This window comes from Seriola lalandi, unplaced genomic scaffold, assembly GCF_002814215.2.
Source record: "Seriola lalandi dorsalis isolate HSWRI2012SDOR001 ecotype SW California unplaced genomic scaffold, Sedor1 jcf7180002054397, whole genome shotgun sequence".
NCBI classification, from domain to species: Eukaryota; Metazoa; Chordata; class Actinopteri; order Carangiformes; family Carangidae; genus Seriola; species Seriola lalandi.
Window position 1 is genome coordinate 752,721 of NW_019524950.1, and position 15,221 is coordinate 767,941.

Here is a 15,221-nt window from a genome sequence, read left to right on the forward strand (position 1 = left end):
GAGACATATAGACAAACAACCATTTACTCTCAGTTTCACATATTCAGATAAGCATCAACAACTAACCTACATGTCTTTGTGCAGTGGAAGGGAACCCATGTATACTTTTATTGCATGTTGTAATTATATATATATGATACACACTAATACTTACTAATACTAATATAAAATAAAAGGTCACTACTGTATATCTGGAGTTGCATTCATTTTGTAACTTGTGTTCAAAACAATCAATATGTATGTTTTATGCCTAAACCAACATTTCTAATGCTAGTTTTATACAAATGCTATAAAACAATAGCCTTACAGGGGTTAGATATCATGTTAGATATCATATCTACTGCCCTTCATCGTACTTACAAAATGTACAATACTATGACTTTGTCAGAATGGAAATATGATAAACACTTTCACTTTATCTAGCAGAGTAAGAGAAAACCAGAGAAAGACCACGGAACCTGTGTTTTTATTTTTTGCCTTCTGTCGCCATCTAGTGGATGATGCAAGAAAGGCAAGTCCTCCCTGATTGGCTCAATTTGTGATGTGCTTGTCTCTGATTCGTTAGTAAAAATTCCGCCTTCTAGAAAAATCTCCCGTGTGGAAACACAAACAGCACAACGCTTCCTCATTATAACGAAAACTAAAATGTTTCATGTTAGTGAGATTTTTGTACAGCTAACATCTTGTCTTTTATGCTCATATTTTTTTTTAGAAATACCCAAAGGAGAAATACGTCCCCCTAGTTTAGTAAAGGACGCAATAAACGTCGTCGTTATGTTGTTTCTTTCCGGAAGACAATAGAGAAGGGACGGGCTCGATTTATGGAGTTTCGAGGAACAAATTTGTTGTGAGAGTTTCTCTCCGAGGCTGTTTGAACAAAATGAGGAGTTTTCGAGCATTTCTGAGCACAACACTCACCTTGGTGGTACTCGAGGTCTGTCTGGTGTGTTGTGATATAACGGACGGAAACGCAGAACATCTGAAAAGAGAGCACTCGTTGATGAAACCGTACCAAGGTGAGATGGTCCAGTTAGCTCGTTAGCTAACCAGATGTTTCTCCACTTTCCCACCTGTCGCTGCGTTTTAGGAGTTATTCAGCAACATTTGCAACATCTTGGATAATTAATCTAACTGACTGTCGTGTTATGGGTTACCCATACGAACTATCTGATAATAAACGGTTATATGCGTTTTAAAATGTGAATGTAATGCACCCAGGGCTGTGTCATTTAAAAAGTGCGAAACTCGAACATTTAGTTGAAAGAACAGAAACATATGTGGCTCAAAATGTTAAAACGTTAGTAAACAAAACTTTGATTATGTGTCAGTTTTATGATAAACCTACGAAACTTGTCAGCTAACATACTGTTCACATTACAGCTGCAACAACTAAGTGATTAGTGAATAAATTGACAACTACTCTGATAATCCGTGTTGACAGATTTCATTTATATATGCCGATATCACAAATTTGATAAAACATTCGAAGATGCGTTTTTTCACTCTTCTTTCTGACATTTTATGTATAAAACAATTAATTGATTAATTACAATGAAAACAATATTTAGTTGCAGCTGTAATATGCATTCTGCAAAACGGTTATAACAAAACCCTCTAAAGATGAAACTGAATTAAGTAGTTCTGAAAGTTGTAAAGGAAGTTTATCACTGCTCTAAATCAGATTGTTAAACACAGGTGCTTGGAGCTGTTACAGTTAAGTAGGTTGAGGGGTGCGCCACAAACTGTAAGAATCTCATTTGCGTATGAGTTATGAAGTAAAATATGCGTCATCAGCCCTCAACCTGCACAGGGTGTGTGCAAAAAAGTGCTGATGAAGGAAAACGTATCAGGTGCCAGTCTGTGTACAGGTTTCAGCCCCACCCTTACTAATGATAATAAGAAATATAATTACACGTACAAATAATTGGTTTTAATGATGTCCATGACAACATTATATATTATATATAACCATGAGACACAGAAAACATGTTTATTATTAAACAAGCAATACTCACCCCATAAGTATATCTCGTAGCTTTGGTTTCTTTAATACCAAGTTGAATGTTGACAGTGGATAAGAAGAAAAATATGAAGATTGCCTCAAGCAGAACACAAAATAAAGTGTAAGTGAAGCAAATAGTCTATTACAGAGTTTAACACAGTAATCTTAAAACTGGCAACAACTTCATTCATTCCATTAGAGCCTAAAGGCTGAAGTTAAAACATAAAACTTTTTCTTTAACATAATTTGGTATCATGGTAATCCCACTAAGGTGAAGGGGAACCTTCAAATTTAAAGAAAATCAGTTCTACAAGAAAATGACTGGTTGAATCAATGTGTTCTTTCATTTTATAATTAGTGTGTGTGCAATTTAGATATTTTTACATGACAAAGGTATTTGGCTAAAGATTCACATGCAGATCAACTACGTCAGTGTTTACTGTGTAGTGCATTCCCCCCTACATATCCCAGTTGATGTTTTCTTCAAAACTAACCAAATGTTTTCATAGGAGCCTCAGTAAATGTTGAGCAACCGCCTTGTTCTACGTGTTTTACAAGGTATGGATATTTGCTCATTTGAGGCCACAAGAAATCTAAAGCGGTTTTCATAGCAGTTTGGTATGAGAATGTTTACACAGGAAGGGAACAGTACATACTATGCAAAGGAGCACTATACTGAAAACCTTAAGTGAGCCATCTGGCACAGTCCAGCAGTTGATCTGGTCAACAGTAAAAATGAGACCAATCAAAAGCAACTCGTACCTGTGCAATAACTTGAAGACATTTCTGGCTAACGACTTGAATTCTTTTCTCTCTGTCATATTCTCTGCTGTGTCTGATCATGCCTTGTCCTTTCATCTGTTTGTCTTGCAGGTGTTGGCAACAGCCCGAGTAGTCAGTGGGACTTTTGGGGAAGCACGTTGGTGACTGGTTCTTATGTTAGACTTACTCCAGATGAGAGAAGCAAGCAGGGATCCATCTGGAACACTGTGGTGAGGATGGATTACAAACACAGCTATTATCTCGAGTCTGACTCGGACGCATTGTCGTTTATACCCAAACCTATACTATTTCAGCTTTGGGTTTAGAGTACATGTTCTCCATTGAGTTCATCTGAAGCCATGCCCATTCAACCTGGCTCTCTTTAAACTTTTTCAGCCTCACATATTAATTAGATTTTTCTTGTCTTCTCCATTTCTGTGTAGGTGAGAGTTTGTCATCTGTACAATATGTAAATGCTCATTATCTCTCATTGAATTATTTTTGGATGGAGAAATAGAAATGTGTAAACCAGGAATGAAATTTTCTACTTTTTATAACTGATAAACTTTTACATGATTTTTACAAATTATATTCAGTCTCTGATATGTAAAATGAAATACTCAGAATTAATTGTGAGGTGTGTAAAATGAACACCAACAAACTCTCTTTAAAAATGACAGCTGTCAAGAAGCAAGAAGAATGGGTTTGATACCATACTTTGCTCATTCTTATGAAGCTGCCATAGAAAGTAAATACTTTGCCTATTTCTGTCCTACAGCCTTGTTACCTGAAGGACTGGGAGATGCATGTGCAGTTTAAAGTTCATGGGTCAGGAAAAAAGAATCTCCATGGCGATGGCATTGCTATCTGGTACACAAAGGACAGACTGCATCCAGGTAATGATGGCCTTTCAGCCCCCGCGGCTCTTTACTGCTGAGTTACTGCTTTTATGGAAGAAACTTACCCATTTCATCTCAATCATCTCAAGTTTGGATTTACTGAAAATGCAGCACTCAGCTGTCGCCTGCAGCTGCTCAGCTAACCAGTTCACTGCTTTTGTGACTGCTACTCTACTGCAATATTCAAAAAACAAAAGGTTTAACTTCCTGCAGCTGCATCACAATGAAAGCCTTCCAGTTGTACATTGGGTTAGCTCTTCTACATCATATGCAACAGTGAAGCAAAGTGCATCAGAAAACAGAGAGGCTGCTGTTAGATAGATGAATATCAGAACAGATGTCCAAACCATGAATAAATCTCATCAGCATCAGTGAGCCAATAAGTATGCAGCATGCTTGGACCAGGATCTAATAATGATGGTAAATGACTGTTTGCACCATAATGTATATTGTAATTTTCTTTTTGTTAAAATGGATGTGATCTCAGTACAGCTATCAAAATATTTTAATACTTTGCCTCTTTTTTCCTCCGGGTTTAAGCTTTAACAATTGCAAATGTTACATCAGGGCAACACAGAATATGTCACTGTTATGAACAGTATGTAAAGGTAATGGTTAAATGCATAAAGTGCTATAGCTCAGATAGAGAAATGTAGATCCAAACATGTGCTTTTGTCCCAGTCATGTCGTCTCACAGAAAAGCTCTGAAAACTTGCCCACTCAGTGTTAATGGACACCATCATCATTCTCACTCCATCAGAAAGCTTTTATTTCATCATGTCCACTTGTTTGTGTCCATCATCTCAGCTTGCTCTCATCACTGCTGACCTCAGAAAATGTGTCTCAGGTTGTCTGCTCATGTTTCACCTCATCTCTGCCTCCATCCTAGGCCCTGTGTTTGGAAACCAAGATCAGTTTCTTGGCCTGGCTATTTTTTTGGATACCTTCCGCAATGACCTCCATGGAATGGATGTAAGTGTGCAGTGTATGTGCGTGTGTATGTGGCTCGAGGTGATTGACTGGCTTGTTTCTTTGCAGGGCCTGTGTTTTCCAACAATGCTCTCTTCCACGGGCTGGCCGTTTTTATAGATACTTACTCTAACGATGATGCGACGGATGTGAGTGGTTGCTCAGGTTTTCCTCGTCAGCATGCCATCTCTGTGTAGATTTTGTTTTCTTCACTTTAAATCGGCATGTTGTCAGATCTTTAAGCATGTTCACAGTGAAAACCTCATAGATTTTGTTTTATAATGTCACGTATTTGTTGTGCAGCAGCAAAAAATATAATCACACGACCTATTGAGCATGATGGCTCTCTGGCAGGAACTGTGCTTTCTTCACTTTGTAAATTGTCGTAATGTAAATTTTTGTTCATTTCAAGAGAACTTGTCTTGTGACAGAAGCTACTTTCACATTGCAGCTGAAAGTGTCTTTTTAGTTGCTTTTTATCCTGTGAGAACAGCTGAAATCTGGACAGCATGGCCATGCTGTGCTACACACATCTGAGAAATCCAGTTTACTTTTCAATTCTCAAATCAGAGCTTGTCAATATTTCCAATTATCAGTTAGATAACAAACTGCAAGAATCAATACTGTCAAAATATTTACATAATTTTGTTCAATTAGTTTATTCAAAAGCTGAACACACACACTGTGATCAACATCTTAGGCACAAGTGGGAAAAGTAGGTATGAATATAGGCACCTTTTTGGTAACTCATAATTTAGTTTGTATTGTATTGATGTCAGATAAATATGACCTGTCATCCAAAACATCAGATATGAGCAGTGTATTAAAACAGATCCTAAACATGCCTGCAGTGTGAAGGTAGCCTTGAGCTGTTATGCGCTGACATGACCCAAACTGTATTCTGGGTTTCTTATATTTTCTTCTATTTTATTTAATTTTATACATTCATTTGTCCATCACCTCTGTGTAAGAATATGTTTTTAATACCTGCTTTTTAAGATGTACTCATTGATTCTTTCCTGTCTTGTCACCAGCGTTCCTTCCCGTTCATTTCAGCCATGGTGAACAACGGCTCAGTGAGTTATGACCACGGCAAAGACGGACGGTCGTCGGAGCTGGGAGGGTGCTCCGCTGAGATCAGGAACAGAGAGCATGACACCTACCTCGCCATCCGCTACTCTAAAGGAAGACTCACTGTACGTAAAGGGCCTCGTTTGTGTCAGGGATGCCACATAGCTTCTTTTAATTTAGTTCAGCTGGGAGACAATCGAGACATGATTTACTACAATATAATATAACATAATGATAATAAAATCATCACATGCATATTTACATTTTTGTGTCTGGATTTAGTTTAAACTCTTTTTTTACTACAAGAATTTTCATTTTCTTGTCCTATAGCCTCTTAACCTTTTCACTTGTGGCAGTGCTGCATTGCATCATTTACATCCACTTCATATCCTGCAGGTGATGGTTGACGTGGATGACAAGAATGAGTGGAAGGAGTGCATCGACATCGGAGGTGTTCGTCTTCCCACTGGATATTTCTTTGGTGCCTCAGCAGCTACAGGAGATCTGTCCGGTAGGTCGGTGCTGGAAAGCTGCAAATTTATTCCTCTCATAGCCTTTTTATTACATTTATGAAATATTATATTACAGATTTGCTAACAATTTAAACTTTTTATGTTGTACTATTATGTTCCAGATAACCATGATATCATCTCCATGAAGCTCTACCAGCTGATGGTAGAACACACCCCCGAGGAGGAGAACCTGGACTGGACCAAGATCGAGCCCAGTGTCAGCTTCCTGAAGTCTCCTAAAGGTAGAATAAACTATAAAGGGCGATTTAGAATTTGGTGTCTTCCATATCTGTATATAGAAACACTTCTGATGTGTTTAAAGTTTCAGATAACAACGTAAAATCACTTTTGATTTTTATGATTTTTGCCAATGGCAAGACAACATACATGCACCTATGAAGCTACATATTCATGATTTTGAGTGTCATGTGCGTTTAAAGGAATACTCACCCCTGTAGGTCTGATAGGTGCCTTTTTTATTTTAACCATAACTGCCAGTTCATGTTTGTGTAGTGTTTCAGGTTTATCTATTTCAAGCAAGTTTCCTGTGACAAAAAAAAAAACACAAACTGCAGCAACTCTGACCTGAACATGAAAATGATCATCCACTCTCTTCTTGCTCCCCAGACAACATTGATGATCCTACCGGAAACTTCCGCGGCACGCCCCTCACGGGCTGGAAGGTCTTCCTGCTTCTGCTGTGTGCTCTGCTGGGAATTGTCGTGTGCGCTGTGGTAGGAGCCGTAGTTTTCCAGAAGAGACAGGAGAGGAACAAGAGGTTTTACTGAGGAGAGAAGAGAGAGAACCACCTCATCAGAGAGGTGTTTGTTGGGGGATGAACTGTTTCCAGATGACAGATTGAGCACATTCAATGTGAAATTTTTTTCTAAAAGATTGTACAAATGTTTATATCTTTGAAGCACTGCGTGGGGGGGTGGGGGGGTGTGGGGGTTTGGTAACTTGTGATGTTGGTAAAAAGGTGCAGAACTAGTGGCTACCATCACGAGTGACCCTGATAAATGCCTTTTTTTGTTTTCCATGTCTTTGTGTTCAGTCATTGCAGGGTTATAATAAGTTTACTGTCACAAAATTTTGCACTCAGTTTTTTCAGATTCTTTAAAGATTGTGTTCACACCTGCTGAATTAGGCGTCTCCAGCCCTTTTCAGCTTTTCTCTGCTTCAGGTGTGACACTGCAAAATGGTGAACTTTGGCAGCAAAAGGTAATTTTATGTTTAAGTCCTCCAGGATGTTTATCTGATTATTTACTGGGAGAGGAAAAGTAGCTCCACGCAAAAAAAAAAAAGGATCTAATATATTTCATTGTGATGAACTGTGGCTGTTGTTGCGTCCTGCTCTGCTAAAATACAAGATACTGACAGGATACAAAAAGAATCCAGTGTTGCTCATTTTTAAGCGTTAGCATTTTAAAGTAATTTAGAATTAATTGAAATTGTGCACAACAAGCTCTCCGTGTATATTCGAGAACAGTGGATATCTAGGAGGATTGTGGAAAAGGTATTTTGTCAGTAACCACTATATGTACACAACAGTACTGAGAACTTAGTGATCATAATGCCTCTCTCTGTTTTTATCTTGATTTGAAGTATTGGATTTGAGTATCAAACATCAAAGTTCGCCTGTCAGTACTATGATGTCTTCATCCTTGAATAGATAAAGTTTGATTTATTTTTTTTATTAGTAGGTGGCACTCTTCTTTTTGTCATCCATGTTAACTATCTCTGTTCATGCTACACACCCAGTTGTTCTGTTAATTCCAGACTGATTATGTGAAACACAAAGGTTTTTCATTAGGTTTCTTGTTTCTCGGTTCTCATTTAATCATGGCGTTTTTTTTCTTTTAAGAAATAAGAAAACCAGTGAATAATCACATTTGAGAAGCTGGAGCTAGAGAAATTGTCGGCATTTTTTCTTGATGAACAATATAATGATGAATTCATTAGTATGTTATAACAGCATCGGGTGTTAAGCTACCACACCACAGACGTCCTCGGCCAGGGCCATCTGTTGTCAAGTGTTTCGACCCGGGGGGTTCGTATCTTGAGATTATAAAAGTAGTTGCCAATTCATTTCTGCCAACTGATAATTGATTGATTAATCGACTAAATGTTACCAGAAAATGGACAGAAATTTATTTAAAAGAGCAGCTAATTGTCATTGACCTGAAAATTTTAAGAATGTCACTCTACACTCTGATCGTTATGAGGGACATCTTGTGAAGCTTTTACTATGTAACACAGCTTCTCCATGGTCTAATACAGCAGAGTAGGGCCACCTGAAAGAGCTCAGTGCACAGGTGGAAGGATCCTGTAAACTGAATATTTTATGTTTTTTTTTTTTTTTGTCTTTTCTCTGCAGGGTTTTATCTAGAATATGACTTTGTTATTTTTCTATATGTTTGGTTTCAGTTAATAATGCTAAAAGTTGGTGATTTATTTCAATTCTTCACTATAACCAATGTTAGTATCATTAACAGTTGCATAAAGAAATTGCGATTTAATAAATTCAAACCGTGTTAATCATGAAGCTGTCTCTTACAGAAGAAGAGGTGTTTAACCTTGAAGTCCATGGATGGATTGTTCAATGGCACATTTACACTTTCTTTCAATGTCTTGTTTCTTTGTTGGTTTTCTCTCAAGTTTCATTTCCATTATCTTCCTGTTTGGTTCTGATCCTACATTTAAAAAAGAAATTCTAAAAGTAAAATTGGGGATGTGATCAGATATTTGTACTTAAATGACTGCTGAAACACAGATTGTCTTTTTTTTTATCTTTTAGTTTAAGTTGGCATTTTTATCTGTGTTCCTTTGTTCTTGAAGCCCGTCTGTGTTTGCCTCTGCCACATCAGTTAGGTTTGTGATGAGACTTGAAACCTCTCCTCATCAGAAATAATCTATTAAAATGAAAAAGAAACCATTTGGCTTTGAATTGTGTGTTGTGCTTTAATTCAATTGGAATAATCATGAATTTTCGTACACCACCCTGACTCAGAATGCAGTTGTGCTCTCCACTGGTGTTAAACTGCCAAACTTTCTTAAAACTATTTGCCTAGAATCATAAGAAACAACAGTCTTAATGTCTTAATATTACAGTCTTAATACTGAATCTTATAACCTTAAAACTCTTAACCTTTTTAAAAAATCAAATATCAGGAAAACTTACTTTTGTATCTAAAATCAGTGGTGCCCTCTTTTACGTACTTACATTATTACTATAATAAGATGTAAACAATATTTTAATGTGGCACATGACTTGTATAGTGGCAAGAAAAAAGAAGAGAACTCTTTGGAATTATCTTCATTTATGTATTAATTTGTTTTCAAATATGGTCAGATGATGATCTTCATCAAGTCACAATAATGAACAGACACAATGTGTTTAAACAAATAACAAAAAAATCATTGTATTGTTCTTGTCCATAATGCATACATCTTTAAAATATTCAAAGTGAAGGTTGGAAAAATTATGTGAACCCGTGTCCTAATCAAGCACGGATAAAAAAAACCACCGGGGGCCTCCGACCTCTAGGGGGCGTCCAAACCCCCAACAACTGTGGCCTCATCTTGGCTTTTTAAAAAAAAATTATTTTTAATCTTTTTCTTTTTTTAATCAAATCAAATAAATGAATTGCGTGTGTGTGTTGAAATATTAATCAATGAATGCAGAGTAACTTTAGTTACAAATAAGAAAAAATAATATGATTGGTTTGCTGGCTGCGTGATGACGAGTCAGGTCAGGTCAGGTCAGGTGAGGTGAGGTGAGGTGAGGTGAGGTCAGGTCAATTTAGCGGCAAAGCCGACCGGTCGAACTGAGGAGGGGATTTCCTAAAGCGTCATGAAAAACAAACATTGGATCAATGGGGCAGCAAAGAAAACGGCGAAAAAAGAAAAGGATATTAGAGCGACCGAAATTTGGAAAAACAGAACATTTATCGCGAGTTTTTACAAAAGTCGGCTTGCTAGCATTAGCAAAGAGCCTGAAGAGGACGGTGCTAACGGCGAAGAGGAGCAGCAGCAGCAGCAGCCAGATAGAGCCACAGTCCAGTAGTTTGTTCGTGCAGTACCGGACAACCACCTGTTCAACTGCCACACCCTCCTCTCCACCTGTGCCCGAGGCAGAGGTAGGTTACCAGTTTAGCAGCCCCAAAATTTATCCATTACCTTTTACCCATTTCAACCATTAGTAACTTTTAGCTAACTATTTCAACCATTTGGGCCAGGTGCCAGGATGAAGTAACAAAGGAGGCTGTTAAAAATACGAGCAGGCTTTACTTTTTTCATAAAATGAAGTTAATTGATATTTAGCCTCATGGCTAAATAACAACAGTGTCCATAGAACATTTTTCTCTGGTAGAAAATCCTTAAAAGCTGTGTTTATCCAACTTGATATGTTCTCCTATATAGTGCCATTTTACTTTTAACGCTGTTTTGTTGCTTCCTGTTTCTGGTATGTTGTGTAAATCTAGTTTGATAGAATATATACAGGTGTTGTTGTCCTTCAGGTTGTATCTTAGGCTGTAGCCTGTAAGTGTAAATTCTATATAAACTACAGGTGTTTCCAACGGTTGGCAGGCGTGGTAACGGTAACTAATGGAGGTGGGGCTTAGTGGAGAGTCAGTTAAACTGTTGATGCCCCGCCCACTCTAGCTCTCTCAGTAGCGCGCTGTTCTTATAGAAGATTGTTCATTTAATACTCAAACCAGTCCTCAACTGAAGCAAACATTCATGCAACTATCCTGACAGCTGATAGATATTTGTGATTAACTGTGATCCACTGCATCTTAACTCAAGTGTTTGTCTTTTATTGTCACTCCCAGTTCAGCTTCCTCTGATGAAATGACAGACTAACTGTTGATGAGTTTGTTTATTATTCTGTGTCTTCAGTATTCACAGGTTCAGTTTCTTACCTGCAACTACATTTTATAAGAGTTGCTAAGTGATTTATGGACACGTACACATTTTTCTCTTCCCCATGGGTGCCAGCGATGTAGGTTTAGACTGTGTGAATGTGGGATAGAGCATGTAAGGAGAAAATGTGATTAGCTCTGGTGCTGTGTGATTAGTGCAAAATTATTTTTTTATTTTGGATATATTATTTATGTATTTCCAAGAAACAGTTAACAATTTACTTTGATTTAAGAAACTTTTTTTATCAGTCTAGGATGACAATGTTGGGACATTAGAAATACTTTTGTTATAATTTAGCTGTTAAATCATAATACAATTTGAATCTCTACCTCATGTCAGATGTTAATACTCACAGTGTTTGTGAAACTGCTCGTTACATTACTTTCAGGTGTTTGTTTTTTTTTACAACTAGAATCACAGGTTGCTGTCTTGTTTTGTAAAACTGTCTTCAAACAGATTGTGTCTTTGCTGTTGAGTCATATAGTTCAGGAGTCCTGCTCTGTGAGGCATGATATGTTTCCACTCACAATCATAAAATTGGACATGTTCCTTTTGTTATGAGGTGCTTGTATTGTGAAATGTTAAAGTTTTCAAATGTGCGTAAACTCGAGGAAAGATGCACGCCCTAATAAAAGATAATCATATGCTTCATTTGCTGAAAGTTTATTGACAACTGCATTTCAACATAAATTTATACAGTGACATTTCATTCAAATACATAAGAATAGTTGATCTGATCTGTTTATATGTTTAGGAGATGACATGATAATCACCAACTTATTTTAGATACACACACACACACTTCTTGAGAGAAACAAAAAACCAGGAAGGTATATTTCCTCAACGCTACAATAAAAAATAACAAAATATCAAAATGGAAAAAAGGTTTCACTGCTCGGTATTAACAGTCTGTAAGAGCTACATTTGAAATTCAGCATACACACCTTAAGGTCAAGATATTGTAACCTGTTTAATTTATAATTGATAATGACTGTCCTTTGTAGGCTGGTCTTTTTACAATGCACCCAAGATTTTCCATTTTTTCAACAACATCTAACATGTGATGTGGTATTTCATTGCCAGCACTTATTTTGATGTGTAATTTTCCCATAATGAATAGAAAGAGGATATACAATGCACAAACTGGAGATTTCCATTAGTAAAGTTCACCGTTTTTTACTGTTTAAACACAATACCCTTTACGTTGAAATTCATGGTCCATAAGATTTTCTACCCTTATGTGTAGGCTTACATCCCGTCTTTTGATCCAGTAGAGCAGGTTGTGATCATTAAACTTCAGCTCGTATATAAGCATGTAAGAACATGTACAGCTCAATGGCTTCCTCTGGAGAGGTGGGTGGATGAAGACTGTTTTCTGCCATGACAAAGCAGCAAATGTCAAACACTGTATCATCACAGGGATACGGTCCTCTCTGAAGGCATTCCTCTCTGCAGACTTCTATCTTTTGTTGGGATACCTCTTTCAGGTACTCTCTGGCACCAAAAGGTGGGGGAAGGGTGTACATCACCACTGGGCGCCCACCTGGAGACACAGCATTTCTGCATGGGCGAATTCTGTGAGTGTTCCAGAGGTGAAAGACTTCCTGCAGTTCTCTCTAAAGATAAATAAAAATAGAAAATGAGAAAATCAATTCACACATGATCATTAAACCCAGTAATGTAGTTCAAATCAGCTCCAACTTAAACATCTGCAATAATAAACTGTATTATGCAATTGAAAACTTCAAAACACTGACAGTGAACATTTTATTGAATACTTTTCATACTGTAAGTACTTCGGATATATACAGTAGCCTACTTCTGATAATACTGTCCTTTTATTTTAGTAAGGTTTTGAATAGGCCTATATAGCCTACATGGAGTAAGCTCTTTTTCACTAATATCAGTGGGCCTATGACATTAGTACCACTCTAACCCACTACACAGGGTACTGTTTTCTGTGAAGTAAAACATCTGAATACTTTAACCACTAAGCAGGCAGGTGTCACAGTATTATTCTGACATAATATGTCACTATTGCAGCGCTTATCTCTATTATTTCAAAACATGTGAACTGAATGAGACTTTTGTCCAGGAAGTCACCAGAAGCCATATCACCATTCGTGAAAACCCATCTATTCCACCATTGATGCAGATCCCGTACGGTTTGAGTTTATCATAAGAATCTACATGCCACAGAAAGTTTGGGCCTGGATTCTTGTACATACGCTGCCGAAGGCAATTCCGGCGCCTCAGCTGCACACCGTGTGGATCTTGTATCCATGGAGCATGCCATATATGTCCAGCTGATCCTGGAGAAACATTGCTATGTCCAGGAGATCTGAATGGGCTTTCCTTCTGAACAACCGCAAAGTCTTCAGGTGCCTGCGCAAGGTCGACAAACTAATAATAATACCATCTATATGACTTAAAGACAGGACAATCTCCCAGTGTCTTAAACCCAGATCAAAGTAAAACTTGATTAAACTAAACAAGCAGGTCTGTTTGCTTCCATTAGCCTACATGGAGCTCTCAACAAAGAGTGAATGTGTCCAATATTTTGAATGCCCTCTAAACTCCGAAAAAAATTAGCCCGAAAAACAGAAAAGAAAAAAATTACTCAGAAAATCAGAAAAAATTACCCCGAAAAACCAAGCATAAAAATAAATTACTCTGGAAAACAGGAAAAAAAAATTACTCAGAAAAACAGAAATAATTATCTCGAAAAAACAGACCAAAGAATAAATTACTCGGAGAAAACGGATTTTTAATTTTTTTTATTTAAGTGAATGCAATACGCTTCCATACATGAAAGCATGCAAACTAATCAGTCAGAATAACATTGTTGCAGTACTTTCAATACTTATTGTATTCATTCGTCAGAAATTTAAAAATAAATATCAAATATTATTGTATGTGTCTAGGTGTGGTATTTACAAATATTTCTTACATTGCTATATAAAGTTTATTATTATTTCATTATAAATAATAAAATTTTGACATTATGTAAACACTGAACAATACAATGAACTGCTATTTGGCATTCACACGAAGTCCCCATCCAGTTTGTATCACTTATTAAGTGATATTTGATAGATTTACAATACTTGGTAATTTTGGGTAGCCACATGTTCCAGTCGGGAACCGAACCGGTAACCTTTGGATCCACAGCTTCCTATGCCATACTCTAGCTAAGTGTCTTCTTTGGTCAACTGTGTCCAATAACTTGTGATGGGCAGTAGAGACACTAATGACTATCAGTTCACTTAATTTCTCTCAATTTCTCAATTTTTCCTCATTTTTCCTTCATATTTCTCCTTCCCCCTTCTCTCCCCCTTAAATAGGGTTTTAAGCTATCTTTTAGAGTTTGGGGGATCCTATTGGAGTTAATTAGAGAAAGCGCGGCCTTGAAAGTGAAGTCAGGCACCAGGTCAGAGTCAGAGAAGTGAAGTCGTGAGGAATAAGGCAGCGAATTACCGGAGAAAAGGTAGACTTATTAGCCAACTCAGTGACGCTAACTTAGGTAAACTAATTGATAGCACAAGCTAATATCTACATGCCATTATGTATTAACTGCTGACTGCATTTTCAGATGAGCTTGTTCAGATACTTCTCTAAGAAGAGAAAGACAACAGATGAAGAAGACGCTAGTCAGGTAGCATCATAAGCCTTTTACTGACTCGTAAATGATGATGGTTAGGTAAAAAATTGTATTTTAATGTTCACACTTGTAATCAGATCTGATGTGAGTGTAAACTATATAACGCTGTTAGCATTACGTTACTCACACTTTTAATGTAATCTTATTAGACAAGTAACATTAGACAGGGAGGAGTTGTTAAACAAAGTGGAGGAGAGCAGAGCAGCGGGAGAGCTGGGTGAAGGTGCAGGAGAGAGAGATGAGCCTGGGTGCAAACTTAGCCACTGACTCTACAGCCCCATCTAGCTGATATTTATATGTTTATTTATTATTTTTATTTATTTAATGTTATTGTTTTATTTATTTTTTACTTTTTACATTTTCAACTGGTTAGAGTTGAAGTAACATTTATTATTCACAAACCAAAGGTATTTATTTTT

The 15,221-nt window shown here is 37.2% G+C and overlaps 1 protein-coding gene across 1 annotated transcript; it reads left to right on the plus strand.

Annotated features, from left to right (window-relative positions):
- The first annotated feature begins 640 nt into the window (after positions 1–640).
- Positions 641–9,150, plus strand: lman2 (lectin, mannose-binding 2). The gene is made up of 8 exons (XM_023409555.2): positions 641–1,016; positions 2,876–2,994; positions 3,543–3,660; positions 4,553–4,635; positions 5,667–5,828; positions 6,100–6,214; positions 6,338–6,457; positions 6,843–9,150. The coding sequence occupies exons 1-8, from the start codon at positions 881–883 to the stop codon at positions 7,001–7,003; spliced, it is 1,014 nt and encodes a 337-aa protein (XP_023265323.1). The 5' UTR covers positions 641–880; the 3' UTR covers positions 7,004–9,150.
- Positions 9,151–15,221: the final 6,071 nt, after the last annotated feature.